The following is a 21,748-nucleotide window of genomic DNA, read 5'->3' as shown; positions in this document are numbered from 1 at the left end:
GGAGGCAAGAATATACAGTGGAGGAAAGATAGTCTCTTCAATAAGTGGTGCTGGGAAAACTGCAGAGCTACATGTAAAATAATGAAATTAGAACATTCTCTAACATTGAACAAAAAAATAAATTCAAAATGGATTAAAGAACTAAATATAAGACCACATAATATGCAAATCCTAGAGGAAAACATAGGCAGAGTTCCCTTTGACATAAATCACAGCAACATGTTGTTTGACCTACCTCCTAGAATAAGCTCAATAAAAACAAAAATAAAGCAATGAGACCTAATTAAACTCAAAAGTTTTTGCACAGTAAAGGAAACCATTAAAAAAAAACAACAAAAAGACAACTCACAGAATAGGATAAAATCCTTGAAAATGATGCAACCAACAAGGGCCTAATCTCCAAAATATACAAACAGCTCATACAACACAACAAAAACCAAACAATCCAATTAAAAAATGGGCAGAAGAACTAAATAGACATTTCTCTAAAGAAAACATATTAATTGCTAGTAGGCACATGAAAAAATGCTCAATATCACTAATTATTAGTGATGTCCATAGACAGATGAATGGATTAAGAGGATGTGATTACATATGTACAATGGGCTACTACTCAGCCATAAAAAAGAACAAAATAATGCCACTTGCATCAACATGGATGCAACTAGAGATTCTCATGCTGAGTGAAGTAAGTCAGAAAGATAAAGACAAGCAATGTATAATATCATTTATATGTGGAATCTAAAATATGGCACAAATGATCCTATCCTCAAAACTGAAAAATACTCAAGGACATGGAGAATACACTTGTGGTTGGAGGGGGGGAGGGGTAAGGGTGTGAGATGGATGGGGAATTTGGGGTTGGTAGTTGCAAACTATTACATTTGAATGGATAAGCAATGAGGTTCTACTGTACAGCACAGGGAATAATATCCAATTTCTTAGGACAGAACATAATGGGAGATAGTATGAGAAAAAGAATGCATATACTGGGTCACTATGGTGTATAGGACAAACTGACACAACACTGTATATCAATTATACTTTAATAAAAATAAAATAAAAATTAGAATACATTGCATAGCATATGTATATATACATATACACATATATATTTACTTATTTTTTTTATCCTTAGTGTTTCTTGTATCTTTAGTATTTCTTGTGTCTTATCTAAGAAACATTTTCCTAAATTAATGTTAATGAAGCATTCCCTCATATTTACTTCTAGAAGCTTTATAGAATTTGCTTTTATGCATGCCGTGTATTTCATTTATTTATGAAACATTTTTATTTCATCTCTTAACCAAATACATTGAGGTATAATTTAAATACAAGAAGACACCCATTTAAACTATACAGTTTGATGTGTTTTGACAAGTACATTTACCAGTGTAACCACTATGGTGATCAAGATATAACACATGTCCACTACTCCAAAATGTTCCTTTGTGCCCCCTCACCACCTGTCCCTTATGTCACCACCAGTCCCAGGAAGTCAATGATTGCTTTCTGTCACTAAAACTTTGACAGCACTAGAATTTCACCACATGAAGAGAATCACATAGTATGTAGTTTTTACTTGTCAGTTTCTTTCATAGGGTGTATTTTTGAAATTTATCTCTGTTGGGTGTGATGTAGTAGTTCATTCTTTTGTTTCATTGTATAAATATGCTACAGTTTGTTTATCCAGGTGCATGATGATGGACATATAGTTTTTTATTTCAATTTACATGTCCTAGGAATAGAGCTGCACAGATATTTGGGTAATGTATTTACATAACCTGTATGGAGATATTTTTTCTTTCTTTCAAGCAAATACTTAGGTGCGGAATTGCTGATTTATGTCATAAGTCTGTGTAACTTTACAAGAGATTGCCAAACAGTTAGGCAAAGAAATTTTGCCATCTTACGCTTTCAACAGCAATGTATGAGATGCTCACTAAAACTTGCCAGTTTTAATTCTATCAAGTTGGTGCACAGTGGCATTGAACTGTGGTTGGAATTTTAATTTCCTTGATGACTAAAGCTGCTGAATATATTTTTTTGTTTGTCTATTAGCCATCTCTGTATTTCCTTGAACTAAATGCTTTCTCAAATCTTTTATACATTTCCTAATTGGAATGTCTTTCCATTTTCTTATTGGATCGTTCGTATTTTTACTAAATTGTAAGAGTTATTTATATTTTCTAGGAAAAAATTGTAACATATATATTACGCAAATATTTTTACCATGTTGTGATTTGCTTTTACTATTTTATCAATGTCTTTTGAAGAGCAGAAGTAATTTTTTTCAGTTTTGCTAAAGTATATTGATTTTGATTTTTTAAAATTATTCAATAGTTTATTACATTTATTGTTGTACAACAATCATCACAACCCACTTTTATAGCTTTTCCATCCCAAACCCCCAGCGCATTGCCCCACACCACAACCTGTCCCATTTAGAGACCCTAAGTTTTTCAAAGTCTTTGAGTCAGTATCTGTTCTGCAAAGAAGTTCATTGTGTCCTTTTCTTAGATTCCACATGTAGTGATAGCATATGATGTTGGTGTCTCTGATTTTGATTTTTTTTAACATTTTATTATTATTTTTTCTACTGTACAGCATGGTGACCCAGTTACACATACATGCATACATTCTTTTTTTCTTACATTACATGTTCCATCATAACTGACTAGACTGAGTTCCCAGTGCTCCACAGCAGGATCCCATTGCTAATCCATCCCAAAGGCGAATAGATGATTTTGATTTTTATAGTTCATGTTTTGTCTCATATTTAAGAAATATTTGCAAAGCCTAAGCTCACTAAGATTTCATCCAATGCTGTTTTCAAGTTCTATAATATCATCTCTTACAGGCAGGATATAATCCATTTCCAGTTGATTTTTTTATATGGTGTGGGAGCAGTGCAAGTATTTTTTTTTCTATCAAAAATGCATCATTGATGAAAAGATTATTCTTTCACCACGGGATGGCCTTGGCAGCCTCATAGAAAATTAAATGACTCTATAAATATGATCTCTTCCTGGACACCATATTTTGATCTACTTGTCTATATTTATACTAATACAAATCTGTCTTTTGAAATAAAACTTTACAAATAAATCTTGATGTAATTCCCTTTGGATCTTAAGGGAAGCCATCTATGAGAGGGTAATATACCTTAGAACTTACCGCGAGGCCGCCCTCTGGGGTACTGGAGGAAGCCATCCATGAGAAGGTGCCTCAATATGGAAATCTTGGGAAAATAGCTGGTGGGGAAGTATGGCTGAAAGTGCCTGGATGTCCTATATGCTACTGGGATCCAGGCAGAGGTGAGCACACCAGAACCACATTGAGAATTCTCTTCTATGGAGTTCCCCATCATGGCTCAGTGGAAATGAATCTGACTAGTATCCATGAGGATGCAGATTCAATCCCTGGCCTCGCTCAGTGGGTTAAGGATCCAGCATTGCCATGAGCTGTTGCAGATGAGGCTCAGATCTGGCATTGCTGTGGCTGTGGTGTAGGTCAGCACCTACAGCTTCCATTTGACCCCTAGCCTGGGAACCTCCATATGCCATGGGTGTGGCCTTAAAAACAAAACAAAACAAAAAACCCCTAAAAGTAGAGTTACTGTATAATCCAGCTATCCCATTCCTAGGTAAATATCTGGAAAAAGTGAAAATTCTAATTAAGAAAAAAAAGAGAGAGAATTCTCCTCTAACTCTGGTGTCCCTTTTTTACCTTCTACTGACAAAGCTTAGTATAATTTCCCCTGGCAAGGGAGAAATATTCCAGTATCACAATCAGAGCAATTAAAAGAAGATTTAGAACTGTAATGTAATTGCATTCTTAATTTTCTCAGTTTACTTAGAATTAATGTTGTATGACTTACGCCTGAAATACAGGGAAGCTTTAGAATTACATAGATCCATTTTCTCCTATCCTATCCTTTTTATGTATGGAGTGTATTACATCTCCATACATAAAAAGCCATAGGAAGACATAATATTTTTTTGTTATTCATACGTATTCTAAAGAAATTAAGAAAACAATTTAGGTTTACTCAAATATTTATGATTTTAATGCTCATCATTTTTTTTGATGATAGGTTTTTAATATCATAGTAGCCTGAATGTAAAGATGAGATTTTTGGAGCAAGGATAGATTATTATTATTCACAGAAACAACTGAAAATGTTTCTATTGACCTAATCCTTCTGGAGTTATGTGATGAGAACCTGATGTCAATCTACATATATGAAGACCTGTACTACACAATAGAAAGCCTGAAATTAGAAATCTGGAACACATGTAGGAATGGAATAATTAGCTGTAACCTCCTTCATTGAAATGTAAAAACATAAATGTGGGAAGATCAATCTCTCACTAATTATTTAGCAATATTTTAGGTTTCAAAATGTGTCCTTGGAGTTCTCATCATGGCTCAGCAGGTTACAAACCCGACTAGTATCCATGAGGATGCAGGTTCAATCCTTGGCCTCACTCAGTGGGTTAAAGGATCTGAGATTGCTACAGGCTGCTGCATAGGTTGCACTTGTGGCTCGGATCTAGCATTGCTGTGGCTGTGGTGCAGGCCTCTGGCTATGGCTCAGATTTGACCCCTAGCCTGGGAACCTCCATTTCTCTGGGATCGGCCCTAAAAAGACAAAACAAAACAAAATGACACTTGTCATTTAAGTTAGATTCCAGATTTCTTCACTCAGAAAGCCTGAGAAGAAAAATTAAAATATTAACATTCTGACACCTAATTGCATTTCTGTCTAGTATAATTTCCCTTTATCTGGAAAAGTTTCCTTTGGTATTTCAGGTAGTACATATTTGTTGATGACAACTTCTCTCTTTTTAAAAAAAATTATATAAGTTTGTCCTTATTTTACCTTCTGTCTTGAAGGGTAAAATACAGTGAAAATATAATCCTGATTGGTATTTTTATTTATTTTTTTTCCTTTTAGCATTTTTAGGATTGTGTTCCACAGTTCTCTGGCTCCCAAGTTTTCTGGTGAGAAGCCGGCATTAATTTCCCTCCCTGTATTTCACTCTTTGTGTGATGCTTCTTTTTTTTCTTTCTTTCATATATTTAAGATTTTTTTAATCCTTTATTTTTTTAAGCATTTGTCTATGACTCTGCCTACATGCCTAGGCATGATTTTCTCCATATTATCCAGTTTGAGATTTGTTGGGATTCTTGAATCTATACATTTGCCTTTAAGAAAATTTGTGAAATTTTTGGTCATTATTTTTTTCAAATAATTTTCTATCTTCTCTAGTTCATTACTTTCTAGAACTCCAATTACACATATATTACACCATTTAATATATTTTCCAAGTGCTTGAGGTTTTGTTTTGCAACTATTGCATTGTTTTCCAATCTTCTTCACATTAGGTTGTTTGTTTTAATCTATTTTAGCATTCACCATTTCTTCACTCTTTTATTTCCATTCTTCTGCTAATCTCATCCATTGAAGTTTTGTTTTTCGTTTTCACTTTTAGATAATGTATTTCAGTCTATCATTTTTCTTTATTTTTCTTGTACTTCCTACTTCTCTTCTAAGACTTCTTTCTTTCCTTTCCTTTCCTCTCCCCTCCTTTCCTTTCCTTTTCCTTTCTTTTTTTCTTTTTCCTTTTTAGGACTGCACCTGTGGCATATGGAAGTTCCTGGACTAGGGGTTGAATCAGAGCTGCAGATGCTAGCCTACTCCACAGCCACAGCAACACTAGATCCCAGCCACATCTGTGACCTACACCACAGCTCACGGCAGTGCTGGGTTCTTAACCCACTGAGTGAGGCTAGAGGTTGAACCCGCATCCTCATGGATACCAGTCAGATTTTTAACCTGCTAAACCACATGGGAATTCTTAGATTACTTATATGCTTATAAAAAAAAACCTGTTTTTTTTATGTCATTGGAAATAGTTTTCATAGTTGTTTTAAAATCTTAGTCTACTAATTTCAGCACTGAACTATATCTCATAGGTCTACACTAACTCTCATTTCTTAAGAAAGGCTAAATGTTCTTGGCTCTTTTTATGTAAGATAATTTTGGATTTACAATCTGGTGAATAGCATGTTGTAGAGACTCTGTTATACTAATCTAAAAATTGTTGGTCTTTTTAGTTTTAGCAGGTAAATAACTTAGTTGGACCAAAACTGAATTTTTTTCTTCTCTTGGGTGATAGTTCAAATCTCTGTTTAATTCTTTTACATTTATGGACTGCTTTGAGTCTTCTCACACATATGTGCTTCAAGAGTCAACCATAAATTTGGGCAAATTATGTACAGAGATGTTGAAATTTCCTCCCTGATGCTCTCTTTCCAGGATTCTCTCCTAACCTTCAGCACTTCTGGTTACCTAGATTCTATCTTCTGCTTCAACATATCAGAAAGTCTGTTGGATTTCATTTTGAACATTAACATTTTCACAAGCAGTACTGACTATTGTCTTCACAAACAAAAACTCTATCAAAGAAAAAATATCCTATGTACTTATCATGTTCCTAATGTTAAATACATTCTAGATCTACCTGCTTTTATTCTATCACCAGTATTTTTTTTCCAGAGTGTGTAGTTTTCTTCAAGTTTGTAGTACTTCATACTAAGTACTTACTCATTAAAACCTGAAGCAAATTTCTTGCTGCCTTTACTTTTATGAAAGTTATGACCTCAAACTTTTAATAGATATTTTATGAAATTTAAACATTCTCCTAATTACTATTGAGTCATTGATTCTCTTGGGCATTAATGCAGGAAACATAAAATTATATATGTGTTTTAAGGAGAAAATTTAATTCCAGAAATTATGCGTCTACACAATTATTGGAAAGTTTGAAAGAATCAAGAATCTGTCACTGAAATGACTGATTTCAAGAGCACTTGACCATAACAAAAATCCACAGGTCATGGAAGTGCTGTTGTTGCTGCTGCTGAAGTAAAATTTTCAAAGTTTCTTATAATACTCACACAGGTTGGGAACAGAAACTGAGTCTAACTCCTACAACGCACTCTCAATACTTAGATTCATATTGTTTTGGTTCTTTACATAAGCAAGACAAAAGAAAGATATCTCAAGTTTGTATTCCAATTTCCACCATGAGGAAAACCAAGAAAAGAATGAAACTGAAATAAAGGTGAAAGGAGAGCTAAGAAAACAGATAAATGGAGCTTCTGGTAGCATCATAGTCTATGATTCACAATTTGCCTACAACTCATCATTTAATGTTCGGATGTGTGTTCAGAAATAAGGATGATGAATGCTTCTTTATCTACCGAGTCTAATTTAATTTGGGCAATTTCACTTTTTGCAGTACAATAGATATAATTTATTCAGGAGCCATTTCAAGTGTATCAGTCAAGGGATAATCACTACTGCCTCCATCCCTTGTGAGTGGGGCAAAAAGTCCTGTGAAATCAATCACACATTGCTTCAGCTTCTATCAAGAGAGAATTTTGATTAAATTTGATATTAGTTATGTTAGGCTGAGAATCTTCTCAATTGCATGGCTAAGAGGGAAAGTTTAAAGCTTTCATATTTACTTTACCCTGTTATTTGGATAAAGCCAGCTTATTGTAAAAGAAATATAGCACAAAGTGTGAAGCTAAGTCAAGTTGAAAGGCAGAATGAGAAAAAGATTATTCATTTATTCAACAAGTATTTGTTGAATGTTTATTATGTATCAGGCAATATCCTAGACATGGGGATAAAAATTTGGCAAAACAGGAAAAAAATTTCCCATGGAGATGGAAAATAGGGATGTGAAAATGAAAAAAATATAATCATAAATACACATGAAAATGTGATATACTTTAAAGAGACAAAGTAAATTATAGATGAGAATGTTTCTCAGAGGTTGACTTCTGAGTCAAGATTCAGCATAATGTAATGCAAGTCTCTGAACTGAGACAGATCTGATGAGATTTGTCGTGAATATCTCAATTATTTAAGTTAATAGAATCCCTTTCCTTATGCTCAATTGTATTGTGCTTAATTCACTTGAAAACCAAAGCTACTGACTTACATGCCACAGTCTTTTTTATTATTCTTAAGTTTCCTTCTTGATATTTTCTATTTTCACTTCTATCTATGTGCAAAATCCGTTTTGTGTATTGGTCTGGGTTCTCCAGAGCATATATATGTGTATATATATATATGGTATGTAGCATATATATGTGTATATATATGGTATGTATCATATATATGTGTATATATATGGTATGTATATGTATGTACATGAATGTATAAATATATGTATTCATTGGAATTAGTTCATACAATAATGGAGGTTTTCGTAAGCTCACAATTATGTCAAGAAGCACTTCTAGAAATGTGATTAACTACAGTATTTTTCAGATTTTTTTTTCCTACTCCAAAACCTCCAAGGTCTTTGAAAAGTTTTCTTTAAAGGGTTATATAGCACCAAGTCTGAGGACTTGGCCAGCACCCTGTGGAGAAATGTTTATTGAAGAAGGTGCACAGAGCAGACCAGATGTCCAAGAAACCCAGGAATTCAGCAGCTGTTAGGAAGGACTGTTGTACACATTTGAAAACTGCTGGAAGCTGCAGTAGCTGCTGTTGGATCTCTGTTGGTAGCCTCTGAGAATGGTATATCTGGAAATAAAAGACTCTGAGTCAGTAATCATCTCATTTTGGAGTTTCTGCTGCTCTGAAGACAACTGTGGGGGACTGCGACAGGAGAGCTCTGCTGGGAACCATTGACAGGCTCTGCAACAGAGTGGAGTGGGAGAAGACCTTGATGCCAAGTGCCTGCAATCCTCTCTGACCTCCCTTGCAAGTCACAACTCAAGAGTTGAATTTTTCCTCAGTATCTCACAGAAGGGGAAGAATAAAGATTTCTAGGAAATTTAAATGTCTAGAAATTGTGTTGACCAGGTCCAGCAATAGAAAGCCTGACTGTAATTTCATTTCAAATACAGGATAGGTAATCAGTGGCATACATATGCAGAACAGATTCTTCATTGTTTTTTCTTCAACCTCTCTCCTGCTCACTTGTCTTAGGTCAGTCTATCAGAAAATTACAGGAAAGAACAAGAGTAATTAGGGGAACAGCCACGCACTCTGGGATGCTATGGATGACATTTTAATCCTATTCCCTACCCTTGAGACAGACACTTGATTGGAAATCTCTTCATCTCCAGCAAGCTAGGAAGAAGTAGAGTATCAAATCTGTAAACTGCACCTACACACTCCATAACTCTCCTTCCATCCTCAAATCTGTTCTTTTCCACTGTTTTTTAAGGTCTCAGTTTCACAAGCGAAGATATCAGTCTTTTCCTATTTCCTCACACTATGCCTCCTATGCCCCTCTCCTTGGTACAGATACTGAATCTGTGGGGTTTGGATGACTCTAGACTAAAAAGGAGAATTTTGTTTCTTCTTTTGCAATGATAAAGCAGGACTTTATTTGCCCTGGCAAAATCCAAGGAAGAAAAGGGCTTCTTCCTCACCTAACAACCTCAGAAAATAAAGCCCTGTGTTATCTCTTGTAAGGTGGGATTTCCATATTTACTTGTCTTTTTTTTTTTTTTTTAATTTGCAAGAGGCTTTAGCTTCTAATGAGCTACTAGGCAACCTGGGACTAAATTGTCATCTAATTGCCAAAGTTATTTTTCTCCTGTACCCTTTTTATCCTATTGGACCTGTGAGATTTAGGGTCCACATTATTTTCTGCCTCTTCTTTCCTCATTGAAAGGCTTGGAACTATGCCAGAAATATTGTTGCAATAATGTTTCCCTGGGGTTTTGGAAAGTAAAAATATAAACCAGCATGTTGGGGACACAACTAATAAGAGACAAAAGAAAAGTTCTTCAATGATGCTTTAGGGGATATGTCACAGAATTCTCAGCAGAGGAGGTAGGAGTACACATTTTAGAGCATGGAGATGTCAGTAGTAGAAATAGAATAGAGCCATTTCTGAATAGAAATGATTGTGGTAATTTTTAATCCTATTTGATTAGAAGATTTCTAGGTTCCACTGAATCCTACTAACTTGGTGCTAAGAAACACAGAGAAATAGACCCTATTGGGTTCTTTTATTTAGGATATTAGGTAAGGTTCTGTTTCTACCTAGTAATAGAGAATCACCAGTCACCAGTGATAACTTTAGAAATGTTCTAACAACCCCATGAGCTTTAGTCTCTCTATCTATTAACAATAGTTGAAGAAATGCATGTGAGAGGAGCAAAGCACACATGTGCATCATAGCCTGAAAAGAAATGGAGGATTATTTAGGACTTTGGGAAGATAAAATAGGGCATCACCAATGAACCATAGTAGGCTTAGGGTGGCTTCAAACAAATGCCATAAAATACTCAGAGACCTACAATTCCCTATCAGGAATGAGATGTCAATATTTAGTTCATCTAATGTCCATTCTTGAAACTATTCTCTGTGACAATGGTATATTAGAAAAGTCTAATAAGCAATGAAGGAGTAAAAGAAGTGTTTATATAACTGAGTTATCTTTCCTTACAGACATACTGCTGTCTTTAGACCTCACAATCCTAATATTCTGTGGACAAATAATCTACTGCATAAACCTCATAGATGGGAACTGAGGAGGTAAATGAATTATTTTCCTCAGGAAATATCCTGGTAGTTTTTTTGTTAGCTATCTAGTGATGCATTGAAGTATTTGAAAGAACCAGAATAGTAGGAGTAGTAATAGTAATAATAATGATGAAGATTATTATGATAATAATAAAAGCAACAGTAAGGACATTCACGAGACCTTGTGTCTAGTTTATGTCCTACAACATTCTCAGTTGTGTGACAGATTAATATACAGGTAATACAATTATAATTTTGCAGTGTGTTCTGGTAGATTGTGGGCTGGATCCCTGTTCCAGATATCTCCTTACAAGACTTAAAATTCCACGAACATTAGCTTTCACAATGCCTTTTACAGGTGCCATTTTAAAAATCAAATATTTACTCATCAATTCATTAAATGAATAGTTCTTAAATAGCAATTTTCATTCACATGGGGAATGCAAAACTACTCCCAAGGCATATACACTCTGATGTTTGAAAAAGTAGAGCCTGGTATCTTCCATGGTACATTTCACACACAATAGAAAGTTGCTAAGTAATTTAAGAGATGTGAAAGTTCCTATCACTCTTATCATTGGAGATCAGAATAGTCAGAAGTTGAAGCGTCTATATGAGTAATCAAGAGTGGATGGAAAGTGAATGAAGGTCTTTCAGGTGAAGGGAAAATAATAACACATAGGTAAGATATTGCAAGATGAGAAAACATAGTCTTGCTGTGGAAAAACTACCTTTTTTAATTGGTGCATTTGCTGAAGAAGGCAAGGTGTTTTATTATTATTCCAGTTAAGAATGATATTTCACTTAACCTAACAAAGCTGTAATTAACCTAAGATAGATATAATTTAATAAAGGTATCTATTAAATGTAAGTATTAATTTAATTGATCAATAAATTATCACATTAATGAAAGAATACTTTGATGAAAATGGTGATTTGTCTATTCAGGGAACATGTCAAATCTACCCATCAGCCTACTGGTCACTATGGTCCACTTAGAAAAATAAAATTGATATTTTTTGCTTTAAGCCCTCTATTGAAAGTGAGAGAACATAAAGGAAAAACACCCAGAGATGGTATGAATTAATAGATAGACCTCATACATGTAGGATGCAGTCAGTTGGTCTATTCGATTGACCTACATGAAGTACAAAATTTTCTTTTTGTATTCCACTTATCCACCTTGTGTTTTTCAATTATTTGGTTGTTTTTTATTTTTCTAAAATCATTTTACAAATTCAAACTTGATTTTAATTGAATTAAGCCAAAAAGAATTTCCCCATCCTTTAGTAAGGAAGGAGAAATTGGAGAAGCTGAAACTCCTTGAGGTTAGGTGTATCCAGTGTGATGCTAAGTTCTGTTGAAAATTTAGATAAAGTGGGAAGAGATATAATGGCTTACACTGAGGTAATGTCTGACAGTTTGGATTTATTTCCTTTTGAAATTTGAAAATATAACTACAGCAGAATTCTAAATCAGGTCTATATTCTTGGCAGAATTATAGGCAGTAAGATCAATGATCAACTTGACTGTGAGAATTTTCATGTTTCTCTAGAGCTACTTAAACACACTAAGGTCCCATCCAATTCCCCTCTATCAAGTGAGTCAAATACATTTTTTTGATTAGGGGAAATGATGAACTAAAGTCAACACAATATTATTTTCTCCATAAATATACACTAATAAGAGTTGGGTTTGCATGTTGGTTTAGTAGTTTTTTGAAAGTAAAATAATAAGGTAAAAAATAGAACACTGTAAACCAGGTATAACAGAACAAAATCATTAAATAAATAAAATAAAATAAAAATAAAATGGCAAAAAATAAAAATAAAAAAATAGTACATGAATATATTTTAAAATACAACCAAAATAAAACTTGAAAAGCTAGCAACCACTTTGTGAAAGTTGAATAATTTATGTAGCAGAAGCTGACATTTACTAAAAGCTTACAATGTGCATGTGTTAAATGTTGTAATTTTCATAACAATCCTAGGAGAGAGGTGCTATTAGTATATTTATGCACAGATTAGGAAACAAAAGCACAAAAAATTCCAAAGATAATAAGCAGAGTTATTTTTGCTATGTAGGGAATTTTCAGGCATTTTCATTCCCTAATTGCTCTTTGAAGTAGGAAGTGTGAAAAATTTCTTTTAGACTTTCAGTTCCCATTATGGTTCAGCAGGTTAAGAACTTGACATAGTCTCTGTGAGGATCCATGTTCAATACCTGGCTTCACTCAGTGGGTTAAGGATCCGGTAGTTGCCACAAGCTGCAATGTAAGTCAGAGATGTGGCTCGGATCTATCAGCTGCAGCTCTGATTCAATCTCTGGCCTGGAAATTTCCATATGCCACAGGTGTGGCCACAAAAATGTAAAAAATGTTTTTTTTTTCCCCCTAGACTTACACACTATGAGATATTCAGAAGTGTCACTAGAAAAAGATATAATCTGAGTTTTTGGAAATAATTCCATGAATTGACATGATCGATAGGGCATTTTTTACTAACATTAAGAAATGTTACCCCTTCTCTTATTTATTGCCTTATCAACATTAAGAAATGCTACCCCTTCTCTCTCTCTCTCTCTTTTCTTATTTTTTTTGTCTTTTGTCTTTTTAGGGCTACACCCACGGCCATATGGAGGTCCCCAGGCTAGGGGTCTAATTGGACCCTTCTCTTATTTATTGCTCTTCAATCCATAGTGGAACTATCTCTGCCTTTCATGGTAAATTATGTTCTTTCATTCTTGTTCTCTGTAGATCAATCTTGGGGACAAAGCCAACCATAATAATTTCTCCTCTGTCACAGAGTTCCTGCTGCTGGGATTCTCCAACCTTGGAGAAACCCAGCTTATTCTCTTTGCTGTTCTTCTGTGCCTGTATCTGATTATCCTGAGTGGAAACATCACCATTGTCACTGTTATCCGCCTGGATCGCAGCCTCCACATACCCATGTACTTCTTCCTAGGGATCCTTTCCATCTCTGAGACATGTTACACCTTTGTCATCCTGCCCAGGATGCTCATAAATCTGTTGTCTCTGCTCAGAACAATCTCATTTATTAATTGTGCCATTCAGATGTTTTTCTTCTTTGGTTTTGCTGTCACAAATTGCATGCTACTGGGCGTTATGGGTTACGACCGCTATGCTGCCATCTGTCATCCACTTCGGTACTCTATGCTTATGAGCTGGCAGATATGTGGACAACTGGCAGCCACTTGTGCTGCTATTGGTTTTTTGTCCTCTCTGATAGGCTCCCTCTTAGTCTTTGAGCAAACTTTCTGTGGCCCTAATGAGATAAACCACTACTTCTGTGATATTTCACCAGTTATCCAGCTTGCCTGTACTGACACCTATATCAATGAACTGGTCATCTTCAGTGGTGGAGTTCTGGTTCTCATGGTCCCTCTGATTTTCATTTGCATCTCTTATGGTTTCATTGTTTGTACAATCCTGAGGATTCCATCAACTGAAGGCAAGCGAAAAGCCTTCTCCACTTGTGCCTCCCATCTTACCGTAGTCATTGTCCACTTTGGTTGTGCCTCCTTTGTCTACCTGCGACCATCAGCCAAGTTCTCATCCAGCAAAGATAGGCTTGTGACAGTGACCTACACTGTTGTGACTCCATTGTTGAACCCCATGGTGTATAGCCTTAGGAACAAGGATGTCCAGATGGCCATTCGGAAAGTGATTGGCAGAAGAGGATTTTATTCTAAGGCTCTATAATAAGAGTTTTTCACATCTACGAAAAAATCTTTTCTGAGGACATAGCAATAATTATAAAAAATATGATATTGTTTTCTTTCATTTACGTGGCACTTCATAAGCTCTGAAAGCTTGTTTGTGGTATTATTTTGATAGGTTTTGTGAAGTGCAATCTTAAACTTGGGGTAATTGTTAATCAGATATGAGGTTCAAATGCTCTTAAACTTGAACAGGTAAGTATTTTGATTTTTAAAAATGCTTAAATAAGAATGATTTTTACCTCTTCCAGGAAGGATAAGTAACATATTGTGAATGATAATTCATTACAGAAGGTTCAGCCTTCACAAATTCTCAACGGTTTAGAAAAACCTTAACATGACCCTTCATAAAAAATTATTCAGAAAATGGTTTAAATCTAGTTGAAAATTAATATAAACATGAGATATCAGTGTTGGAAAGGACCAAGCCTATCACTTCAAATTGTTCTGTCACTGTAGGAATCTCATGTGGTATTTCAGCCTGTTAATTTAACAACTGTTAAACTATCAAACATCTCTAGGTTAAATATATAAAGTTCCACCTTTATATATCTTCCTTCTTTTGGTCCCAGTTATTCTCTCTGAAGATATATACCTTATATCTAATATTTCACTTACACAACAGTGATTCAAATATTTAAAGGTGAATATTGTATGCTTTCCTTAAAATACCTTTAGCCTAGCTGTTGAGTCCTTTGATCTTCATGATATATCAGAGTTTGAAAATCCCTAAAAATATATTAATAGTATTCTTCAAAAGAGTCACCAAGAAATGAATATAATACTCCAGGTGACTTAGGATCATCTTCTCCCTTGTTCTGGAAGTCGATTTTATATTAACACAGCTTTTCCTCCCTATTATTTCCTTATAAGTCCTATCACATATGTGCTCCTCTTTGACCTCTATATCTTTTAGACTAAGTAATTTTATATTATATATCTACAATTCTATCATTATGAAGCCTATTTTGATTAGTTTAGTTTAGTTGTATGGTTCTTTATCAATCATCACCAATTATCAACCTTCTGTTCTCTAGGTATCACACATATGTTCACTTCCACTTAAAACAACAATTAAGTATGGCCTTCCCATAGCCCTCTCTGTCATTCCTTCCAAACAGTGTTACCTGATAACATTACATCATACGTTAGAGAAAAATGTGAAGTATCAAATGAAATCCTCTCTTCTTGCCACTGTATTTACAAACATACTTGTTCCACAATTATTCTAACATTTTGCTTTATCCCTATACAGGAGAAATAATTGCTTTTTAGCTTTCTCAAATGCTTCTTCTTTTTTGTGTTATCTGAATTTTTAAAATTTCTTTATCAGTGTTCCCTGAGCCCCTCTCCATGCATTCGATTATTTTTTCATCTTAGAAAACAGGGATTGAAGATTGAATTTTGTGAATACACTTAACATATGAATGTATCTAAGTTTCTTCAGATTGGACTCTTTCAGACTAGTTATACCAGACCATACATATCCTCCAAAATGTAGACCTAAAGAATAGCTAGAGCAATTCAAAGGAACTTATCATTTGAGTTGTTCAACTCAGTCCCTAGCTAAAGACATTTTACCTCCCCTTAGTTCTGTTACAAGGAAGAAGGAATCTGACTCCATGGTAGATCTCTTCCTTTTACATGACTCTGTGTATTCTATTGTTTTTGCTAAAAGTTAAGCACTAAAGGGGATCTTGCCTATACACTTAAATTATATAACAGGGTTCATTTCTGAGAATTGTGCTTTCCAGGTAATGAATGTTAAGGGAAACATTCTGACCTGGCCCATTGTGAGTGACTGCAGGAAGGAAGAAATTAACATATCCCCTCTGGAGGCTGATGGGAACCAGGAAATATTTGGCTTTACTCCCTCCCCTTTTAGCATAAAAGAAGTCTTAGTATAAAAGAAGCCTGAGAATTCTTTTTTTTTTTTTTTGTCTTTTGTCTTTGTTGTTGTTGTTGTTGTTGCTATTTCTTGGGCCGCTCCCACGGCATATGGAGGTTCCCAGGCTAGGGGTCCAATCGGAGCTGTAGCCACCAGCCTACGCCAGAGCCACAGCAACGCGGGATCCGAGCCGCGTCTGCAACCTACACCACAGCTCACGGCAACGCCGGATCGTTAACCCACTGAGCAAGAGCAGGGACCGAACCCGCAACCTCATGGTTCCAAGTCGGATTCGTTAACCACTGCGCCACGACGGGAACTCCCTTTTTTTTTTTTTTTTTTTTTTGTCTTTTGTCTTTTTTTTTGTTGTTGTTGTATAAGCCTGAGAATTCTAACTCAGCCAAGATGGTTCTTTGGCACTCGAATCTATCATCTTCTTGGTCTGCTGGCGTTCTGAAGAAAGCCATTATTTCTTGCCCCAACAGCTTGTCTCTAGATTTTATTGGCCTGTTGTGCATGGATTCAGTAACAGTTTGTGAAGTTTTTTAGGTAGGAAAAAACCAGCTTTGGGATGGATATTGGAAAATGAAAATGTGTGCATGGGGGGAGTCAAGTGACTAATATCAATTTAATAAGTTGCTAAATCCAGCTTTCAGATTCTGGCAATTATTTTACTCTTTCTTTAACTATTTACTGACCTACTGCTATATGATGGAAGATACAAATTTAAAATAAACACTGTTCCTGCTTTAAAGAGCTTAACCCACTACTTACTTTCACAAACTCCTCACATACATAATATTAGTGGTTCTTTTTTTATTAAATAAAAGCTGCTAATAGTTATATTTATATATGTATTATAAATGATGCTCCTTTTCTTTTTCTTTAGTTCTTTTTCTTATACATTTTTAAATTAAAATATCATGTATATAATTTAACAATAAGGTAAGTAACAATTTCTACTTTTCCCAAGGTGGGTTAATAGGAACTGCTCTGGAGTCTCTACCTTAAAAAATGACACTGAAAAAAAGGGGTGGGGGCACTGCACTTGCAGCATATGGAGGTTTCCAGGCTAGGGGTCAAATCAGAGCTGTAGCCGCTGGCCTACACCACAGCCACAGTAACGCCAGATCCTAGCCATGTCTGCGACCACAGCTCATGGCAATGCCTGATCCTTAACCCACTGAGTGAGGCCAGGGATCAAACCTGTGTCTTTATGGATGCTAGTCAGAATCATTTCCACTGAGCCATGATGGGAACTCCAATTTCTTCGCTTTATAACTGATGAGCAGTTTCCAGAGTACAGAGTAGAGAATATGGATCCCTACAACAGACCATAGGCGGAAACTAATTTTAGTTTAAAAAATGCTGAAAGTAAAGATGGTGGTGGAGAAGCCAAAAGAGAAAAGTGCATTCTCTGACTGGACTTATTTAGCTGGAGGTGTTTATTATTCTAATAGCTATGCCTTGGAATTAACCAGTCAAAGTTAAATAATTTCACAGAAACCAAATAATAGTCATTGCTATGACTATTGGTCTGTGATCATGATGTCATGAGACAAAAATGTATTTTAAAGTTTTAAGTACTAAAGCTAGAGGCTGAGTTATTACAATTTTGGCCAAAGAGTGTCAAGTAATTTTTCTGGGTTAGGAAAAGAGAGACTGGAGGTCAGAGAAAACAAAAGGGCTTTTTACAAAACAGAGAACTAGAAAGGAGTTGGCCCACAGAAAAAAGCTCTACATATCTACACAAGGGATTCCATCAAGGCTTTGGCAGAGTACTCATACGTACATCTATAAGAAAAAACTACCTTTTGGAGAAGACGGGGAGAACCACTCTAAGCGACAAACCACACTATTCCTAGAGCTCACAAAAGAAGTTTGTATTCCCAGCAGCCAGAGTAGAAAGGTTTGGTAACACGGGGCATAAGGTAGAATCAGAATGGTATCTCCTTAGTAGCTGGAATAAATCGGCCCCTAGCTTAAAGGCTGTTCTGATACACCTTAAAAAGCTTAAGAGAAGTTTTAAAAGCATTTAACTGATTTTCAATGAGACAGCATCAGATCAGAACAAGATACATTCACACTTAAAATAATGCAAGAAAATTTAGCAGCAAAATCGCAAATTTTTTAGATAGATGGGTGGGCAGTGGGGCCCTACTGTACAGTGCAGGGAAATGTGTGTGATTGGGTCACTTTGCTGTACAACAGAATGTGAAGAAACATTGTAAATCACCTATACTTTAATAAAAAACATTTATCAAGTCCGACATCTACAATTTCTGACCTCTAATAAAAAAGATACTAGACATTCAAAAATGCAGGAGGAATATAACTCATAAGGAGGAAAAATAGTATTCAATAGAAATAGATCCAGAGTAGTTCACTCACTGGCAAAAATTCCCAAATATTTAAGGGAAAAATAATATCAATTCTTTACTCTCTGTTTTTGACTGAATGTGTGTGGTCTCCTCAAAATTCATATGTTGCCGCTTCAACCTCCAATATGACTGAGTTTAGAGGGCCTTTCTGCAGATAGTTAAGATTCAATGTGACTGTGCCCTCTCTGTCTGCTCTGTGTAGAGGTGGCTATCTACAAGCCAGGGAGAGAGTCCTCACAGGAACTGATCTGGGGCTTCTAGCCTACAAAACTGTGAGAAAATAAATTGCTCTCACAGCAGAAAATAAAAGGCAAGCCACCAAGTAGGAGAATGTATTAGTGAAAGATATCTGATAAATAAGTGCAACAGAGTATAAAAAGAATTTTTAAAGATTAATAATGTCTACACTCCAAGTCCATGATTTTCTTTCATTTGTGCCATATATTAGATTCCAGATATAAGTGATATCATATGGTATTTGTCTTTCTTGTCACTTATGATGGAGCATGATAATATGAGAAAAAAGAACATATACATGTATGTGTAACTGGGTCACCATGCTATACAGTACAAAATTGAAGAACATTGTAAACCAGCTATAATGAAAAAAAAGTCATTATATAAAAATTAAATCAAATTAAATTAAAAAAGCTTAATAATAAGATTAAAAACCCTAATTTAAAAATTGGGTGAAATATTCGTTTAGACACTTCCATAAAGATGTTTTATCAATTTCAAGAAAGGAAGTGAAAAGATGCTTAAGCTAATGCAACTGAAGCCAATGAGATATCAAAAATGACCACATCAAAAGTCTAACATTACTAACCATGGATGAGGTCATAAATCAACTGAAAGTCTCATACATTTCTTACAGGAATATAAAATGATTCATCTACTTTGGAAAATTTGGTAGCATTTTCATAAACTTAAGCAAAAATTTATCATACCACCCAGTAACAATACTGTAACAACCCTCATCTCCTAAAGAGAAATTAATGTTTATATTTATAGATCTTTAAAATATACAAACAACTTATACAACTCAACAGCAAAAAAGCCAATCACCCAATGGAAAAATGGGCAAAACCTTAATAGACATTTCTCCAAGGAAGATATAGAGATGGCCAACAAGCATATGAAAAAATGCTCAATGTCCCTAATTATTAGAGAAATGCAAATCAAAACTACCATGAGATACCACCTCATACCAGTCAGAATAGCCACCATTAATAAGCCCACAAATAACAAATGCTTGGAGGTGTGGAGAAAAGGGAACCCTCTTGCACTGCTGGTGGGAATGTAAGCTGGTACAACCACTATGGAGAACAGTATGGAGGTACCTTAGAAAACTATACATAGAACTACCATATGACCCAGCAAACCCACTCTTGGGCATGTAACCAGACAAAACTCTACTTAAAAGAGACACATGCACCCACATGTTCATTGCAGCACTATTCACAATAGCCAGGACATGGAAACAACCCAAATGTCCATCAACAGATGATAGGAAGATGTGGTATATATACACAATGGAATACTACTCAGCCATAAAAAAGAACAAAATAATGCCATTTGCAGCAACATGGGTGGAACTAGAGAATATCATACTGAGTGAAGTAAGGCAGAAAGACAAAGACAAATACCATATGATATCACTTATATCTGGTATCTAATATATGGCACAAATGAACATCTCCTCAGAAAAGAAAATCGTGGACTTGGAGAATAGACTTGTGGTTGCCAAGCGGGGGGGGGGGAGTGGAATGGATTGGGAGCTTGGGGTTAATTGATGCAAACTTTTGCTTTTGGAATGGATTAGCAATGACATCCTGCTGTGTAGCACTGGGAACTATGTCTAGTTACTTATGATGGAGCATGATAATGGGAGAAAAAAGAATGCATACATGTATGTGTGACTGGGTCACCATGCTGTACAGTGGGAAAAAAATTGTGTAGGGGAAATAACAATAAAAAAAAGAAAAAAAAATTTAAAAATTTTTAAAAGTTTATATTTACAGAAAAGTAAATTACACTCTATCAATACAATGAAATAACTCTCAGCAATTCCATATAACTAGTATATATGTATATATATATATATATAATGATATATATACCATAATGTCTTTAAGATTCTTCCATGTAATTATGTATGTAATTACTATTATATATAAAATGTATATAATTACATACATATTTCATCTGTATTATATAGAGAAATGAAAGTAACCTGACACAAAAAGGTACATATTGTGTGATTCAATTTAGATGAATTCCTTGAAAAGGCAAAGCTAAAGTGAAAAAAAGCGTATCAGTTGTCAGGGGCTAGATCTGGGGATATGGGTAAAATATTTAATTAAAAAAAAAGACAAAAGGAAACTTTTAAGGATGGTAAAATGTTCTATATCGTGATTACTGTTGTTTTACAATTATATATTTTTCCAAAATTCATTGAAAAATACACTTGAAAAAGGTTATATCTATTAACGGAATCATACTTACAAAGCTAATTTTGAAAAAGTAAACTGTAATAGAAGTACAAAGTTAGTAGTCATACAATCTATGGTAAAGAAATATAGAAAAGCTGTCCTTTTAATGCTTAAAATCTTGAAAATGCAATGATAGTTCTAAAATGTTACTTGGGTTTTTACAAAGATTGGGCCAATCATTGGCTTTGAACTTTTTTTTTTTCTTATTAGTTGTTTCATTTTATTTTTTTAATTTATTTTTTAAGGAGTTATACATTGGTTTTTATTCATAACTGCATGTGAAAATTCTTGTTTTTCCAAGTGTATCTTCCTAAGGGGCTCTCATATATCAAAATGATAATGTTGAAGGCAAAGTCATTTACATAAAATAAGGTGATATATGGTAAAGCTACTTTCTATTTCCTTTTTTTTTTTTTATTTTCCCACTGTACAGCAAGGGGATCAAGTTATCCTTACATGTGTACATTACAATTACTTTTTTTTTCCCCACCCTTTGTTCTGTTGCAACATGAGTATCTAGACAAAGTTCTCAATGCTACTCAGCAGGATCTCCTTGTAAATCTATTCTAGGTTGTGTCTGATAAGCCCAAGCTCCCGATCCCTCCCACTCCCTCTCCCTCCCTCCCCCTCCCATCAGGCAGCCACAAGTCTCTTCTCCAAGTCCATGATTTTCTTT

The 21,748-nt window shown here is 35.0% G+C and overlaps 1 protein-coding gene across 1 annotated transcript; it reads left to right on the top strand.

Moving 5' to 3' along the window:
• Positions 1-11,962: 11,962 nt before the first annotated feature.
• Positions 11,963-17,026, top strand: LOC125128712 (olfactory receptor 10R2-like). The gene is made up of 3 exons (XM_047782889.1): positions 11,963-11,977; positions 13,329-14,255; positions 16,955-17,026. Exons 1-3 carry the CDS (start codon positions 11,963-11,965, stop codon positions 17,024-17,026), a joined length of 1,014 nt encoding a protein of 337 aa, XP_047638845.1.
• Positions 17,027-21,748: the final 4,722 nt, after the last annotated feature.

Source organism: Phacochoerus africanus, chromosome 6 (assembly GCF_016906955.1).
Source record: "Phacochoerus africanus isolate WHEZ1 chromosome 6, ROS_Pafr_v1, whole genome shotgun sequence".
Classification (NCBI taxonomy): Eukaryota; Metazoa; Chordata; class Mammalia; order Artiodactyla; family Suidae; genus Phacochoerus; species Phacochoerus africanus.
The sequence above is the reverse complement of the archived record's forward strand: the minus strand, read 5'-3'. Positions and strand labels throughout refer to the sequence as shown.